Genomic DNA, 17,980 nt, shown 5'->3' on the forward strand with positions numbered 1-17,980 from the left:
ATTACAAATGGGCAAAACCATTGAAAACTTCACCTTTTCACAGATTGGCTAGAAACTATGATCCTACCTTTTGAATTGTCTTTCTTAACAATCATTGGTACAGGTTTCAGTAACTGACAGTTGGGTCTTCATTGGTCCAACAAATTTCTGTTCACTAAATGTTAAAAGAAAAAGATAAGAGTGCCAAGTCTTTTGTGTTCTGGCTTATGTGAACGTTTCCCTAAAAGAAATTTTCCAAGATTATTCTATCTACTCTCTTCATCTCAGGGCCCAGTTGACGTGTCCTTGTGAGTCCAGCTCCAGCTGGGTCACATTCTTCATGCTCAAGGACAGGGAATAATGACTCCAGTATTATTTTCTAAATCACAGCCAATCACAAACTGCTTGTGCCACCCAGGCTCCATGTCTACCTGTCCTCTTCTTTAATAATTTAGCTCATCAGGGTGAAACACGATGTAGACGAAAGGAACTAACAGATGACTTGAAATTTACACACTTATATTGGACATAAAACCAACTTTGTTTCAGACTTGACAGCCTCTGTAATTCAAATGACTCATTCCAAAGTGGGAATGTTTTAGTGGTCTAATCCCTAGGGACTCTATGAATAAGAGCAAATACAAAGTCCTTAAAACTTCTGAATCACGGTGTTATCTACATATTACATGATGTGAGGAAATTAGTGATGAAAAATAAGGCAAGCAGAGTGAACTTGGCTTCTAATTTTCTTTGGGCTTCAGGTAGCAAATCGTCCTCAATATACCAGAAACCAAGCTGCTCAGCATAAGTTTAAACAAAGACCAAAGCCAGAATATGTCTGACATCCTCTCTCATGGAGATCCCCCACAGTTAAAAGAACTGTGAAGGCTCCAGATTCCTCAATTTTCCCCTAACGTTGAGATGAAAAAACTCATGTTGTGTCTGTGTTTGCCTGGACTTGAGAATAAATAGGATTCTCAGGGAGAAAAAATGAGAAGAATCTGAATGTGTGTGTCAAAAAAGAGGGAAAGAATAGAAATACAGGGATAAAATGGAATTTGTTGGTGTTGAAGAGATGAATATTGAAAAAGAAAGAGAGACAGAGAGACGGAGGAATGATTCAAATAGCCAGAGAGATAGAAACAGAGGCTTGTGATATGCAGTAAAACACTCTAAGGATGAGGTAGAAATATTTAGGTAAGAAGGAACCCAAAGAAAAAAGAGGTGGCTGGAGCCAGAATGAGGGGGAAAGTGGGCTGACCACAGAAAGACATACATGATCTTAGGCCAACTCTTCTAGGGAGCAGCAGTATCTCACCAGTGTGGTCATAACCTTTGGAATGAGGGTGTGAGCGACTGCAAATCCCTGTCTCCCTTCTCAGTCCATCCTCCTTGTAACACTGTATTCAACTCCTCTAGTCTGGCTTTCTCTCTTTCCCTTACTCTCTCTCCCTCATTGTTTCAGATTAGGCCAAATTTGAAGTTCATTCCAGGGAGTGGCCCTATTCATCTTATTCTCCAGCCAAAGCAGGAACAGTGCGAGAAGGAGAGAGACATTTTCAGCAGCCAAAGAACTTTGTGGAAAGAGCAGAGCACCGTGGACAGTGAGTTGCTTGATTATGTAAAACCCCAAATAGATAGAGTGGTGTGTGGGTGGGGTGGGGGTGAGGGTGTGGGAAAGGGGCAATGGGAAATGTCACTGAACTTAGAATTGAGCAGATCACCCCTATTTATCCAGGGAATTAAAATGAGAGGAGACACCAAGAGGGGTAGAGGATATCAAAAAGTCACAGATAACAAAAACCCTAAATAGAGGGAAGTTGTGTGTATATATGTGGTGTTGGGAAAGGGGTAATGGGGAGTGTCACTGAACTTAGAATTAGACCTCTGCTCACCCCAATTATTATCCATGAAATTCAAATGAGAGAAGACACCAAGAGGGGCAGAGAATATCAAAAAGCCACAGATATAAAAAGGTAAAGTAAGATTAGACACTATGGGTGAAAGAACCAATGGGGTCAGGACAAGTATGGCCCATTTTGAATATAAAATATAAAAATTTCTTTGACTTGGTAGAAGAGTAATGACAGTGAAAATACTGACAGGTTGCCAAAGAATAGATTTTAAGAGAGAAATAAATGTTGGGTAAGAGAAGAGAAAGAAAAGAGAGGAAGGGGCCGAGTTATAAGGGGAAACCAAGAGAACTCCTGGGAAGACAAAAGGACAGGGGCCCCAACGTATCCTTACTTAGAACTGAAATGCTGATCTGTCTCTGAGTCTTACATTCTCTACTCTCCCCACTGCTCCTACCAGAGATGCTGCTCTTGGGACCCAAGATGCTGCTGTTTCTCACTTTGCTCATCATGCCCTCTGGTGAGTTCTTGCCTTGATTCTTTCTTCCTAAAATGCTAGCTCTTCAGCTATACCTGTGTGTGGAGGTGTGTGTGTTAGAGGGCAGAACGGAAGGAGGTTGACGGGGAATGGAAGGAGAGATGCTTGCCATTGATCTCTAGAACTGCTATCCAAGAAAAGAAAAGAACAGATTTTGTGTTGAGGGAGAAAGAGCAGGGATGTGAATAGATGATCTCAGACTTGGAATAAAGTATGCTGAGAGTAGTGAAATTAAGATACACACAAATGCGTGTTAACCAAAGGGGAGTCACACGCATAAATATACAGGTAAACAAATGTGTACAGAAATGCATAGCGACAACTTAATAAAGAATGGGACCAAACTTAAACCCTGAAGGAAAACACTGGGTATGTATACAATAACACATAAGCAGCATTTGCACCAGCAGACACACATATATATTCATATACACAATATATATATGCCACACCTACACACAAAAGAAAACTGATCTTCACAGATTCCACAAAAACTAGTTAGAAGACTGGCCACAGAAAGGAAAGTGGAGACTTTAAAGAAATCCTACTTCATTTTTTTCTTATTCTGCCAGATACGGACTGTAAGAAAAGAGCTCCTCTGCCTTGTTCAGTAGTGTAGATAGCTAGAGGACTGTGAGGATAGTGGGACAGAACACACCAGAAAGGCTGTGGGCCCTCTCTGTGGACTCCTTCTGGTTGGGAATGAGGATAAGAGGGAATCTGAGGTCAGGGCAGATCAGAGCAGGGCTTTTTGTCTTTCTGGAGTGTTCTATTCCAATGAGTTTTGTGTGGAGCACTAATGGTCTGAGTTATTTTGTATTGATCTCTATAGGAGTAAGAATACAGAAAATCATTTCTCCATCATTCTCCGGCTCATCTCATAAAAGCATTATGAGGTATACAGCTGGAGTCACTCACATATCCCTTTTCTGCTTCCTTTGGTACAGACTGGATACCCTTCAGGGTCAATGGTCAGCGAGGAGGTGAGTGAACCCTTGAATCTGGGCTCTGTTGGACTTCCTATTAGGATAATGTGGATGAAAGTCAGAGTTAAAGAATCTGTACTGTATAGGACAGAGACATATATTGCCAACATGTGGAAAATAGAATTTACTTCACTGTTTTCTACAACCCAGTTGTTAGGTGCCGACAAGTCAGTTCTGACTCATGGTGACCCTGCGTGTATAGGGTAGAACTGCACTCCATAGGGTTTTCAAGGCTGTGTGTGACCTTTTGGAAACGGATTACCAGGTCTTTCTTCCAAGGTGCCTCTGGGTGGGTTCAAACCGCCAACCTTTAGGCAAGTAGTCGAGTGCTCAGCTATTTGCACCATCCTGTTTATAAAACCTTCTTGTGCTTTTTTTAAAAAAATACCACTGAAATAACTTTTTAAAGACCTCCTTTTAAGCCCATTTCTTGCTTCTACTCTCCCCCATACATCTCTTATCTCACACAGAAAATGTTTACTAATTCCTACAGATAGGATTTTTCTATCCATATGGCCATGGAGAAACTAAAATGCAAAGGCAGGGTAAGAAGCCATCTCAGTGCTCCAGCGAAATTGTGGCATGGCTGCACAGAACCCAGAAGTCTGGGCTCTCAAAGGACCACTTGATAAAGGAAACTCTGATCAACGGCTCCACCCTGCCTCAAGGCATTCAACGTAGCTGTACTCCTCTCAGCCAATCAGTTAGAAGATAGGGCACTGTGGGATGCAATTCATAAGTAGGTCATAAAATCAATTTAGTGGGTCACAACTGGCATGTTTTTTAATGAATTAGAATAGACTAAAATAAAAAGATCAGAGTACATTGCATGTACATTGTAATAGTGAAGTATTATTTTATAAAGTGTATTAAAGCACTCCACTACTAGCTGAAAGGTGGCAGTTCAAACCCACCCAGAGGCGCCTTAGAAGACAGGCCTGGCAACCTGCCTCTGAAAGTTCACAAACTTGAAAACCCTACGGAGCGCAGTTCTACTCTGCACACATGGGGTTGCCACGAGTCAGAATCGACTTTGATGGTGGCCAGCAATAATGTCCTGGAACACAATATGATAATGTATTTCTTACTGTAGGTCCTGATATAGACGCTAAAAATAAAATTTTTTTTTTCCTGTTGTTGGTAGGGATGTCTGATCCTCTGAGTTTACAAAGAGATTTCAGCACTTTGTAAAACTAAAAATCATCTCTTGGCTGATTGAGGCCCAGTCCCGTTTTGAGACTTTGGGATACTTCCTAATAGAAAGATTATCAGATATGATAAAAATATTTTCTTAAGATTCCTTTTCAGAGGATGTTCATGAATCCTAGATAAAGTATTTATATGGTGGTAGCTCCTGGGAAAGGTAGGTAAACTGAGGTATATGTAGAAAAGCAGCACTGGGCTCTGAAATTCTGAGGAGAAAGGTCAGACACATTGTCAAGCCAATTGTCTTTGCTTGCCCTCTGTCTGAATGGCTGTGCTGGAATGTGGCTGGGCCTCTGGTCGAAAGGAAGTGGGGCAGGGCTAGGCTACACCCTAGACAGCCTCCACTCCTCTCTGAAACTATTCGGGTTAGTGGTTTTTCAAATATTCGGTGGGTTTGGGACAGGATTGAATTCCTTCTATCGAAATTTGTTCTGAAAGAAAGAACTTACATGGAGGGTTAAAGGTGAAGAGACTCTTGTTAGATCTGATGAGTTTCTATCTGAAATTAAAAAAAAAAAAAAAGGGTGAAGTAAGCAGGAGAAACTTCTATGAAATGCTGTATTTACATTTCACCTCTCTTAACGTTTATCAATAACTGGAGCATGCTTTATAAAATGTTTGTTCTCTGACATTTAAAACCTAAAGGTTTACCAAAAAAAAAAAAAAAAAGTCAAAGCAAATGACTGTATGCGAATTTGCTGACACCTAGTGGATAAAGCTTGAGCAGTCTACACTGAAGGATGGTTACAGATAAAATATTTGTTAAATATTTAGGTGTAAATGCTGCTTTATTATAGTGCTTTAGAGTTTTTTGTTTTTTTGTTTGTTTTTTAAGGAAATATGTTATTTAGAGTTTCAGATACAGTTTTCTTTGTTTATCCTAAGAGATTTCATCTTAAGACCTGGGCCTTTTTGTTTCTTTTCTTCCTAACTTCACTTTCCAATGGTCAAATGCAAACCGTTCTTCCCAATATTAGCATTTGAGTTGGAGTCGACTTGATGGTCACGGTTTTTTTTCTGTCTTTGTTTTTTTCTTTACCACATCACTCCACTAAGCATTGTATGTAAGCATATGGGTATATTCATATCTAATTATGTCAAGCTTATAAATATCAAAATCACAATGTCTTTTGTATAGACAATTTTCATCTTAAGTATTGCAAAAAGGTCACGACTCCATTTTATTTATTAACAAGCTATATGACTTTGGATTAATTACCTGTTTTCCTGGGGCTGTTTTATCATCTGCAAAAATGGGGATCTTATGAGGGTTAAAGTAGTCCCTGGGTGGTGCAAACAGTTAAGCGCTTGCCTGCTAACAAAAAGGCTGGTAGTTCAAATCCACTCAGAAGCACCTCAGAAGAAATCCTTGCAGCCTTGAAAACCCTGTGCAGCAGTTCTACTCTGCAACACTCAGGGTTGCCATGAATCTGAATTGATGACATCTTTTTAAAAAAAAATTTTATGAGGATTAACTAAGTTAATATATGTAAAGTGCTTTAAACAGTATGTGGCCCATAAGCCAAAAAAAAAAACAAAACAAAAAACCAAACTCGTTGCCGGGGAGTCGATTCCAACTCATAGCGACCCTAGAAGACAGAGCAGAACTGCCCCATAGTGTTTTCAAGGAGTGGATTCGAACTGCTGACCTTTTGGTTAGCAGCGGAACACTTAACCACTGCACCACCAGGGCTTGGTTAGGGCAATGAAGGACGTAAGTTTACTAAGAACAGTTTATCAAATCAGCTCCAATGGTATAAAGAAAATTACAACTGATTTCCAAACTCTTACTGGAGAATACAGCTTTGCATTCCTGCAGTCTAATGCTTAACCGAGTTGGAAAGGGGATGTCTGTCAGATGGGCTACATGCCATTCATTCCTCTAGATCAGGCAGACAAAGAAACTGGATATTCTAGGCTGAGTATCATCATGGAAGTGGGAAAATACAGTGTTTGTTTGGGTTACAAGGAAAGAACTTAGGTTGGGGAAGCAAGGAAGGAAGAACAATTGTGGGATACCTGTTATGTGTTGGGTGCTGTGCGAGACAGTTTCACTTCCTGGGAGTGCAAGGGCAGGAGAGGGACCGGGAACGCTCACAAAATGTTTTCTGATCCTCTTTTCAGATGATGTGACCCCAGTGACTCCAGAACCATTCACAGAAGATCCAAGTAAGCTAATTTTGTTGTTGTTGTTGTTTGTTTTTCATTTTGGGGCTAGAAGGATGGAGTATGATGTCAGTACAAAGAAAAATAAACTGGAAAAGAGGTTGCTGGGCACTGTGAGTTCACACACCAACTCTAGGTGCCCAGCTGTATTCTCTCTTCCATTTCTTTCTGTGATGTTGTTAACTGCCTTTGAGTCCGGCCCTGATTCATGGTGACCCATGCACAATGGGACAAAATGCTGCCTATTCCTGTGCCATCCCCACGATCAGTTGGGGATCAGGTCGTTGTGATTCATAGGGTTTTTGTTGGCTGATTTTTGAAAATAGATCACCAGATGTTTCTTCCTAGTCTGTCTTTCATTGGAGTCTGGAGGCTGCACTGAAATCTGTTCGTCATCAGCCATAGCAACATGCAAGCCTCCGCTGACAGATGAGTGGTGGCTATGCATGAGGTGTGTTGGTCAGGAATGAAACCTGGCTCGTGATAGTCCCTTACATTTGCTGAAGAGTCCACATCCTTTCACTTCAATTTTTCTTGTCTCGTTTTGGATCATCATCCCTTTATCTTGCTTCCCTTTGCCATTTTTCCTACCTGCATTCTTCATTCTCTGTTTTGTATCTTTGCAGATCTGGTAAATGATCCCTCTACAGATGAAACAGGTCAGCTTTATGGCAACCCTGAAGAAACGACATGATTTTTGTTGATATTCACAATATTAATTCCTGCTCTGGAATTAATCCTATATTTTTATCTCTGGGAAAGTGATAAAGGGGTTGTGGGAGTGTTGTTCAGTGTCAGTGGGATACAAGGAAAGAGGGACCTTCTAGCCCTCTGAGAAGAGGGAACAAAATGGATTAATAGCTAAAATAGGGCATGGATTAAAAAAAAAAAAAACTTGCGGTCGAGTCGATTTCGACTCATAGCGACCCTATAGGACAAAGTAGAACTGCCCCATAGGGTTTCCAAGGAGCGGCTGATGGATTGGAACTGCTGACCTTTTAGTTAGCAGCTGAGCTAACTAAACTATGTCATTAGGACACCATGGATAACATAGGCTTCCAAAAATTAGTACTATGTCAACAGGACCAATAGTCTTCAATAAGTATTCACAATTACTTCAACTAATTTTACTCCCTTTGACATAACACAGAAACCCAGCCATGGCCTTGACCCTTGCCCTAATATCTCCATTCTCCCTTTTCCTTTTCTGCCTTCCCCCTTTGCCAATTCAAAGCCCTCCTCACACCTGCTGTTTTGTGCCTTTTCAGTTCTGGCTGATATCGAGCCTTCCACAGATGACCTGGGTGAGTTCAGATCTGGGATCCTAGGGCCACCAGGGCCACTCTGGGCTTTCCCCAGAGCCCATATGGAAGGCAGTGTGAAGGACCCAAAATAAACAGGATTATAGTTTATGTAGCACATTTTAAGCCCCTACCTGCAGGAACTGTGCTAGGTGTTTGATATACAAAATACGAAGACATGCTCTTTCTCTCAAGAGAAAGTGGAGTGGAGTAAAATGGGTGGTGTAAAGGGGAGACAGATAAATATATATAAACAAATTCATGTTTGGGAAGATAAAAAAAAAATTTCTAAAAGTAATGCTTGAGCTCAGTCTTGAAAGAAGAATTGGAGCAAGGCAGGCATCCACAGAGAGTATGGGCATCCCAACCAGAGGTTCAAAGGTGTGAAAACAAAAGAAAGCTTGGTACATAAGGAAAACTAATTGGAATGGCTAGGGTAAAAACTAAAGGAACAAGTCGGGTGATTTGAGAAACTAGAATAGGAGATAGAAGATAGATTGTTTTAACAAATATTTATTGAAAGCCTGCTGTATATTAGGCGTTATACTGGGTGCGAGGGATATAAAGACGAAAAACAACAAAAACAAAAACTGATTTCTCCCACTATATGTCTTCTGCGTAATAGGCAAGTGAACAGATAATTTGATTCAGTGACTCAAAATGCTATAATTAGGGTAAGCAAACAAAGCTGTGAAAGCACATGGAAAGGTCATCAACTATCAACTATATTCAGTTTCAGGGGTTAAGAAAGGTCATATTTCCTGGAGGTCAGATTGGCTACGTTGCTTCCTGAAAGACACGTAGAAGTTAACAAGATGAAGAGAAAGGGGAAGAAATTTTCAGGTGAAGAGAATAGGCTTGGGATGGACATGAAAGCCAAGTGGAAAGGGTGTACACAGGAGGTGATTTTAATCAGATCTGTGCATTGGAAAGAGCACTCCCAATGGGAATATGGGGAACAGATTTGACCTGGATAAGCCTGGAACCAGGAAAACTAACAAAAAGCTGTTGTAATAGTTACAATAAAAGATGGTGGCCTGAATCCAGGAGAGGTAGTGAGAATTGAGCATGGGCTGTAAGGAGAAAGGAGTTGTTGAGATAATGTCCAGATTTCTGGATGTGGCTGTTGGGTAGATGGTGGTACCATTCTCTGAAAAACACCTTGAACTGGTGAAGGGAAAGGTGAACTTGAATTGGCATATCCAATTTGAGATAGGATAAATTTGAAAGATCTTTGAAAAATCCAAGAACCCTACCATAAAAAGGTAGTTGGATTTATAGGTCTGGAGTTTAGGAGGGAGATCTGGACTAGAAATATAGATTTACAAGTTATCAGCATATAACCTGTAATCGAAATTACGGGATAGAGGAGAATACCTAGCATACTTTTTAGTATCATGTCTCTTACTAACTCTTCCAATGGCAGCTGTCCTGGATAGGCTATTGCCTCAACACTCATCTAACTCCTTGACATGTTCTCCATTCTGGGAACTAAATCCGTATTTAATTAGTCCCTGACTTAGGTTTGGCTATGGCTATGACTCTCTCTATCCCTTATCCAACTACTTGTATCAAAGAACCCTGATGATGTGTCTAATCTACAGAGAATTTTTTCTCTTATGAGGAGGAGCTCTACAGGATAATAATTCTTTCTCTCATTAGCCCTAGGGTAAAGCTCTTCAGGGCATACGGTCCTTTGCCTTGTTTTCTTATTAAATTTGATCCTTGTCAACAATAAAGATACAGTACAATGTGTTTCTTAAGTCTCTGGGAAAGAAAGGAGAAGGACAAAATCAGACTTCCCACCCAAGTTCCTAAATCTCTTTAATTTTGTGGCATCAAAAGTTTTCTTTTAGAAATTGCTAAAAGAGTTATTAAATCTTTGTTCTCTATTCATGGAGACCCAAAGTGGGTCCTAAATGAGGCAACATGACAGGTACAGAGGTGGTAATTTTTGGAACTAGGAATAACTGAATAAAATTTCTGCCTTTCAGCCTCGCCCAATGACAGAAATACCACCACAGGTATGATTGTCTCTTGCATGTCTTTTTCTTAGTTTTTCTTCTTGTGGTTTCCTTATCTCCATGTTCTTTTGTTGGTACTTGATACATCTCCTAGCTTACTTCCAATTCTTTTTGAGAAAGTATTTTTAGTACCCTCACTCCCCCTTTTTATGAAAAATGAAGCCAAAAAGCCATGGGGAAAAAAAGATAGGACCACTGTTGCATGGCCCTGAAATAGCCTTCTTCCTGAAACACCTTTTGACTTTATTTGTTGGGTAGTGGGTTGGGAAGTGGAATCAATTGGGCTGTATTGTCTCTGAGTTAGAATCGACTCGACAGCAATGGGTTTGTTTTTTGGTTTTAATGTACTGATAAATCTGATATGCAGCTACAGTTGAAAACTATTGAAACAGAGAAATAGTGACCTGCCTGAGAATTCTCATTCTTCAGAATGAGACTATGAACAATTCCCTGTAGCATTTTCTATGACCACCTGGATCATCCTAGAAGGACTTTCTGGTAGTAGACTCCTCAGAGATTGTTTTGTTATACTTCTGCTTCCAGATAGGGAAGTGCCTAAATTTTATTCAAACCAAATTCTTCTTGCTGTGCTTTGCTGAACAAAAAGGACATGACCCAACTTACACTCATGCTCTGTAGAGACTACTCTGGCTTTTTCCCCACTCTATCTCACCCTCCCTGTCCCCTTAATCCATTGTTTATGCCTCTCCTGTTTTCACTTCCTTATTTTTTGTGTTGGGCTTCTTTAGAGTGCCGAGATGAGAAATTTCCTTGCACAAGACTCTACTCTGTGCACCAACCAGTCAAGCAATGTATTCATCAGTTATGTTTCACCAGGTAAGGAATCCCAGAATGCCCAGAGACCATCTTCCATGGCAGTGTTTTCATGTCAGTAACTATTTAATGAGTACCCACCATGGAACTGCAGTCTTTGATAGAACAACAATTTTGAGCGTAACCCTCCTAGCTATTCTCGAAGGTGCCGACTAGAACCTGGAGTCTGGGTTGAGGTATACAGAGATTAGGATGCCTGACAAGCATAGATGTTAGAAGACAAATGAAAGTGAGGGCTGGAGGAAGGAGGGTTGTAAGGGAAATACTGTTACATTGATTTTCTTATCTGATAGAAAGAGGCTGAAGCAAAGGATACAACTATGAAGGTAGTAATAGTGGGAAGGAATATTAAGCTCAACTCTAGGTCAAGGAATGTACAAAGTCTCACTTAGAAGAGTAATTAACACAATTCTATCCCCTACACTCCTCCAGAAAAAAAAAAAAAAAAGCCCAAAATACTTAAGGAAATCAAGATTTTGGTGGGGGGAGATAGGAGAGGGTGGGGAATAGAGAAGTTAAACACTCATCCTAAACCTAGGATAGTTCTCCCTCTCAATGCCTTTTCTATCTCCTTCCTTGACTGTGACACTGGGACTGTGGCAGTTTGCGGCGTATGTACATCATCAACAATGAGATATGCTCCCGTCTTGTCTGTAAGGAACATGAAGCTATGAAAGGTAAGATGATGTCTCAGAGTTTAGTGGGGGAAGAATGGTTATGAGAAAGGGACACTGTGCTAATGGATCTACCAAGTTGAAGCAGGGACAAACAAGAAGGGGTTCAGTCTACCCCCTTAACTTCCACCAGCCGCTTTATTTCGGTTACTCCAAATAAATGATTTACATAAAGCAGAATGCTGAAGATACGAACAGAACCTAAGAAAAATATCCTAGACCCTTTTCCAACTAGATCGTAACTCCCAGCCTCTTCTATAGATACAGCTATCTGGAGCTCTGGCTGCTTTGAAGATCATTTGCTGGAGCTCTTGGTGAAAAGGCCAAGCCAGCCATTACAGATAATAGATTCTCCTTGTCAACAGCCATGTTCATGACTCTAAAAAGAAAAAGAAAAACAAACAAACAAACACTAATTTGGAGACAGTAAGGTTTGTATAGGGCCTATAGATAAAAACAGATTGGGTATTTAGAAACTAACAACATTATAAGCACAGTCCAATTTCAGGAGCCATTTACATTGCTTATCGTGAAATTTCAGAGGTAGGAGAGAAGACTATTAGAACAATTATAATAGTCCCAAGTGTGTGGTTATAGAACATGCATGGTGGGAACAAAGATACTTCTCACTTTCCCCATAACCAGCCCCAAACGATGGCCGCGGTTGGTGAAGGCACCACAGACACGGCCCCTTCTGACTCAGCAGTCCGCTTTGCACTGAGTTCCTGAGTAAAAGCTGTAGTTAACTTTGCAGAAGGAAACTTACTGTTTTTCCTGGCTGGCTCTGGGCAAGCCACCTGCAAGGGAAGCACCTTGAGATTGAGGATGAGTATTTGGGACTCTAAGCACTTTCAAGTGTCTTAGGGGACTTACCAAAGTTAGCTATTTGCACATAGTAAACACTTACATGTCTATTGAGTGATTGGACCTTGTTTTTTTCTATTTAGTAGGTCCATGATTAGAAAAACTGGGAGCTGGGTATGATTAGAAAAATTGGGAGCTAGGGTATAAAGGAACATATATTAGTTATCTAAACCTGCTGCCATGGAGTTGATTCTGACTCATAGCGACCCTATAGGACAGAGTAGAACTGCCCCATCGAGTTTCCAAGGAGCAGCTGGTGGACTGGAACTGCAGACCTTTTGGTTAGCAGCCAAGCTCTTAACCACTGTGCCTTGAGGACGCCATTATTTATCTAGTGCTGCTGTAACAGAAATATCACAAGTGAGTGGCTTTAACAAGCAGAAATTTATTCTCTCACAGTTTAGGGGGCTAGAAGTTTTGAATTCAGAGTGCCAGCTCTAGTGGAAGGCTTTCTCTCTCTGTTGGCTTTGGAAGAAGGTTCTTGTCTCTTCAACTTCTGCTCCCTGGTTCCAAGGAGATCTCCATGTGCCTTGGCATCTATATTACCTCATCTCTGCTCGCTTGTTTAATCTCTTTTATATTTCAGAAGAGATTGGTTCAAGATACACCTCACACTAATCCTGCCTCTTTAACATAACAAAGACAACCCATTCTCAAATGGGATTATAACCACAGGCATAAAAAACCAAAAACCTGTTTCCATCCAGTCAGTTCCGACTCATAGTGACCCTATAGGACAGAGTAGAACTGCCCCATGTGGTTTCCAAGGAGCGCCTGGTGGATTTGAACTGCCAACATTTTGGTTAGCAGCTGTAGCTCTTAACCACTATGCCACCACAGGCATAGAGGTTAGGATTTACAACACACATTTTGAGGAACATTTTCTGTAACAGAGCCTAACAGTCACCGGCCACCTGCTGTTTCAAAGAGTGTGCTTGTTACTTTGCATACATTATTTCCATTTGATACTCACAACTACACTGTCGAGGTAGGTAGTTTAATGGTTGTTTTACAGAATGGGATAGTGAGCTTCAGAAAAGTTACGATCTAGTAAGCGGCGGAGCTTAGGTTCTAACCCAAATTTGCTTCTCTTCAATCTTTTCACACCATCAGACTGCAAAATCTTCTCTTTCCTTTAAAACATGAGCTCTTGCTTACTGGCCTGACAGAGACTGGAGAAACCTGAAGAGTATGGCCCCTGGACACACTTCCAGCTCAGTAATGAAGTCACTCCTGAGGTTCATCCTTCATCCAAAGATTAGACGGACCCATAAAACAAAATGAGACTACAGGTGCACACCAGCCCAGGGGCAAGGACTAGGAGGCAGGAGGGGACAGGAAAGCTGGTAACAGGGAGCCCAAGGTTGAGAAGGGAGAGTGTAGACATGTCGTGGGGTTGTTAGTCAGTGTCATAAAACAATATGTATGCTGTTTAATGAGAAGCTAGTTTGTTCTCTAAACCTTCATCTCAAGTACAATTAAAAAAAAAAAAGGAGCTCTTAGTATCTTCCTGCATTCTCATCCCGTCATGCCCTGCCTCTCTTCTAGATGAGCTTTGCCGACAGATGGCTGGCCTTCCCCCAAGACGACTCCGTCGCTCCAACTATTTCCGACTCCCTCCCTGTGAAAATTTGGATTTGCAGAGACCTGATGGTCTGTAATCAAGGAAGAGGGAAGCAGAAATAAAATGTGGTGGGAGGAAGGGAACACTCTAGGAAGAGGGAATTCCTTCTTGTCCAGGTAACCACTGTCAGATAACCCAGATGTTAGTATTGGTATTACTTAAACCAATCCCTTTGCAATGTTTGGCTTTTGCCTCCACTTTCTGATTTCTTTCATTCTTTTTTTTTTTTTTTTTACCTAAACTGATAACATTTATCTCATTTTTCAGCACTTAAAAATACAGTCTACATTATTGCATGGTTTTGCTGCTTCCCAATATCATAGTCATAGTGGATAAATGATGACCACACTGCTCATATACAAACATTATACATACAATTTCAGGGGAATATAAGCTTTAGGTTAATAATCTTAACCTTTAAGTCTGTGTGAGATGGATTGTAGGGTGAATGATGCTACCAGTGTCCATTTTAGCTCTAGATTAACTCCTCACTTATCTACATGTTCCTCTTTACTCTCTTATTTAACTATTTTGCTGGATTGTCCTAGCATTTGCCTGGGATATTTATGAAAAGGATCATGGTAATTTTGGTAGTCTGAGAAAATTCTCCAGTAGAACCAAGAAATATACAATCCTACTAGCAAAACGTTGTCTTCTGCTAAAATCAGAGGTAGGGGCTAAAGAGAGGACTATTCTGGATCATGAACTTGGACCTATGATTTCTGATCCAGTTTTTCATGCAGCTGTCCAATCTGATGGCAGGATTGGAAAGTAGATCTTTTTTACTTATTCATTTATGTTTGTATTAGGAATCAGGCCACCGCCACAAAGCAAAATGGACAACTTCATGTGAAACCACACCTTCGGGCTAAGTTTCCTTGAGCTGTTGCTACTTCTTTCATCCTCACCCCTTACCAAAATCTGTGGAGATTATTGTGCAAATGGCTTCTGCTTAATCTTGGGTCTAAGAAAGGAATTTAGACCTGAATTTTAATAAATAGGGAGAAAGTTTACCTAATGGTTAACATGACATTATCCCGGCCCTATCAGTAACCGTATAGACTCAGATAACTCATTTTCCCTCATCAGGCCCTGGTATAATTTCCCCACCTTTAAAAGGAGAAGGTTAAATTTATATTAGTTCTAGGTTTATTTTCATTCTGCTATTCTCTGAATTTAAGTGCATTACTCATATATTTTAAAGCCCAGATACTGTCTAATTCAGAATGACCTGTGCCTGATTTATAAGGAGGAAAATTATGCTATATTAGAACATCAGCCCACAATGTGACAGAAAAAAGTAGGCAATTAAAATAAGTGATAAATTATGTATGATAGACCATTTCCTCTGAATAACTCAATAACTTTCTATAAAAGCCAATGGAAATGAAATAGGAGTTCGAGACAACAAATTACATGACAACTCCACTTAGTAGGGCTCGCATTCCTTTCCCATTGCTGAGAAGACTAGCTAACCGAGGAACAAACTTCTGCTATTAAGGAACAATTTTGTTTAATGCATTTTGTACAATTGGTTAAAGAGAAATGCTAGAAAAACAAGAAGTGTGTAATCTCTGCTCCACAGTCCCTAGAATTAAATGTATTCGTATATAGACAGACATATCAATACATATTGTAACCACTGTAGAGAAACCCCATAGGAACAGAGTTGCGGAAGAATCTTTTCATGAACTTGACCCTCCTACTGCATATTGAAGGAGCGGTGACATTCCCGCCAGGCAGAATCTCACTCCCAATATTGTGTGTAATGCAAATTAAACATTTCAAAATAAAAAAATTTTTTTCCTAATTTCTTCCACAGAAGAGAGTGGTCTGTGGTCTGCTTATTTCTCTTTCTCCTCTCTTTTACATTTATAAAAAACAAAAAGCCTGTTGCCAATTCCTACTCACAGTGACCCTATAGGACAGAGTAGAACTGCCCCAATAGGGTTTTCAAGGAGCAGCTGGTGGATTCGAACTGCCGACGTTTTGGTTAGCAGCCTTAGTTCTTAACCACTGTGCTGTAAACAGCTTGTTTATAAAAAAACACCTGAATTTATGTTCTTTCACCTCGCTTTGAAAACAGAGTACTCATATTGCTCAAATTCTTCTATTCCGCTGTTTTTATTCTATTCTTCTTCACTCCACAACTTTACCATTGGTTCTCCAACATTCCAAAATTATTTCCTCTCCTCTAGATATGGCCTTTTTAGGCTTATGCTCTCTTTAGCACTCTGTGTTTTGCCAGTGCTAATTGTTTGTTCTATGTTCTCTACTCTTTTTTACTCTTCTTGCTATAATAAACCAACATTTTCTCATCCTTTCTTTCCTTATCCATATAAAGTCCTAATTTTTCCTGTAACTTTCCCCTAGTAATGGTGTCATCAGAGTTTCAGGAGATCATTTTGGTTTCAGTTACTTCCCTCTACATTCTTTTACATTCTATATTACCTACATTCTTTTACATCCTTGGCAGGACTCCATTTACCTCCTTTTCTTATTTTCATGTTTTGTTTTTTCTTAAACCTGCCCCATCTCAGGTCCTGGGTACTCTAGTTTTCCTTTCATGTTCCCTCCCATGAAAAGATTTGAAAATCTTTTACTATTTAAGGTATTGACATTATTCTTTTCCTGGTAAGCATAAATGACAACTTTGTTAGAATTTTAATAAAAAACAATGTTCAAAACCAAAATAATGGATCTTTAATGTTAGAATTAAAGAATTTAGTAAAAGTTTGGGTAGGCAATTTTTGAGATTGAACGCCTTTCTGGTGCCTTGCAATCATAACGGTAGATAGCAGCCTCATCTGCCTACCCAAAAGGCTCACCGTTACATTTTTATGCTCTGAGCCTTTTTCCACTCTTCATTCTTATGATTGAAGAAAATTCTCCCTTATCCTCGAACGAACAGATTCTGGAAATCTATGTGTGTACCTTACTCTCAAAATAGAGTTCTATGCATGCTTTCTCTTAGTTTTCTTTTGACTCACAGACAAATGTGCAAACCTCAGCTGGTCTCTCAACTTCAGGCCTTCCTTTGGATGACATCAACCAGGATATGTTGCTAGCCACAAGCTCCTCCCTATTCTGTCTGCTTCGCAGTATTTGTTGCAAAAGCTGGATGTTTAACCAAATACTTCACACCTGGTCATTAGGCACCAGCAACTTGCTACTTCTAAGGTTCCTCTTCCTTCTGTACTGAAGGCGCTGTAACACAGTGAAAGGAGAAGGAAATCTGAGAAAAAACAGAAAGGAGAAGAACACCAGACAAGGGGATAAGGACATGGGAAAGTGATGATGGATTGACACTAGGCTGGAAGATGATAGAAGGGAATTGGAAAGTGTGAAGAGGTCCTGAGAAATCTGGAAATTTACAGGGTGGGACGGCAGGACAGGAGGAGCACAGTGGAGGAGGAGCAAGGCTGTCTTTATGGTTTTGTCAATATTTAGGGAAGTGAAGATGTGGCTAAAAATGTAACACTCCAATAACAATTGAGATTCTTGCACCTTTTAGCATTTTCACCAAACAAACATCAGGGAAAGTAACTTGTTGAGGTTTCCCTGTGGTAAAGTGAAGAGGAGCAGGTGGCCACAGTTTGTTTTTTTTTTTCTAAAACCATTCAAGTAGAGCCAGAAGCAGCAGTCAGACACCAACTTCTGGGTAGAACCTAAGATGGAAAAAGCAAATGTTGTTTATATAAATAGAGGTGCAGGGTCCATAGCTTCCTGTTGACAAATCAAGCTTCACTTCACCTCGAACCCTCAATTTTTTCAAATAGCTGATAATTTTTTTTTTTTTTTTGAATTTGCCGAATCACATTGAATAAGGTTCTAGTTTTTTCTTTAACTCCTGGGTCCTGTGATTCTTCTCTCTCTGTCACTTTTCTCTCTCCCTTTCCCTTTTCCTTTCTTCTGTGTGCTTACCTAGCCA

The 17,980-nt window shown here is 40.2% G+C and overlaps 1 protein-coding gene across 3 annotated transcripts; it reads left to right on the forward strand.

The window, feature by feature from the left end:
• Nucleotides 1-1,224: 1,224 nt before the first annotated feature.
• Nucleotides 1,225-14,582, forward strand: MFAP5 (microfibril associated protein 5). Of its 3 annotated transcripts, XM_010590854.3 has the most exons (10): nucleotides 1,225-1,583; nucleotides 2,293-2,352; nucleotides 3,318-3,353; nucleotides 6,687-6,731; nucleotides 7,355-7,387; nucleotides 7,997-8,032; nucleotides 10,024-10,053; nucleotides 10,803-10,890; nucleotides 11,491-11,564; nucleotides 13,974-14,582. In XM_010590854.3, exons 2-10 carry the CDS (start codon nucleotides 2,295-2,297, stop codon nucleotides 14,084-14,086), a joined length of 513 nt encoding a protein of 170 aa, XP_010589156.1. In that variant the 5' UTR covers nucleotides 1,225-1,583; nucleotides 2,293-2,294; the 3' UTR covers nucleotides 14,087-14,582. The 3 variants fall into 3 exon arrangements, with proteins under 3 accessions (XP_010589156.1, XP_010589158.1, XP_010589159.1); XM_010590856.3 differs by lacking the exon at nucleotides 7,997-8,032 and having other exon boundaries at nucleotides 1,226-1,583; XM_010590857.3 differs by lacking the exons at nucleotides 7,355-7,387; nucleotides 7,997-8,032 and having other exon boundaries at nucleotides 1,289-1,583.
• The last annotated feature ends 3,398 nt before the right edge of the window (nucleotides 14,583-17,980 follow it).

Source organism: Loxodonta africana, chromosome 4 (genome assembly GCF_030014295.1).
Source record: "Loxodonta africana isolate mLoxAfr1 chromosome 4, mLoxAfr1.hap2, whole genome shotgun sequence".
NCBI classification, from domain to species: Eukaryota; Metazoa; Chordata; class Mammalia; order Proboscidea; family Elephantidae; genus Loxodonta; species Loxodonta africana.

Bases quoted from the DNA above. Each gene is read 5' to 3' on its own strand.
- MFAP5 (XM_010590854.3), top strand. From the start codon at position 2,295: ATGCTGCTCTTGGGACCCAAGATGCTGCTGTTTCTCACTTTGCTCATC. The intron at 3,354-6,686 runs GTGAGTGAACCC...TCCTCTTTTCAG, and splicing joins GGTCAATGGTCAGCGAGGAG to ATGATGTGACCCCAGTGACT. The intron at 8,033-10,023 runs GTGAGTTCAGAT...TCTGCCTTTCAG, and splicing joins GCCTTCCACAGATGACCTGG to CCTCGCCCAATGACAGAAAT.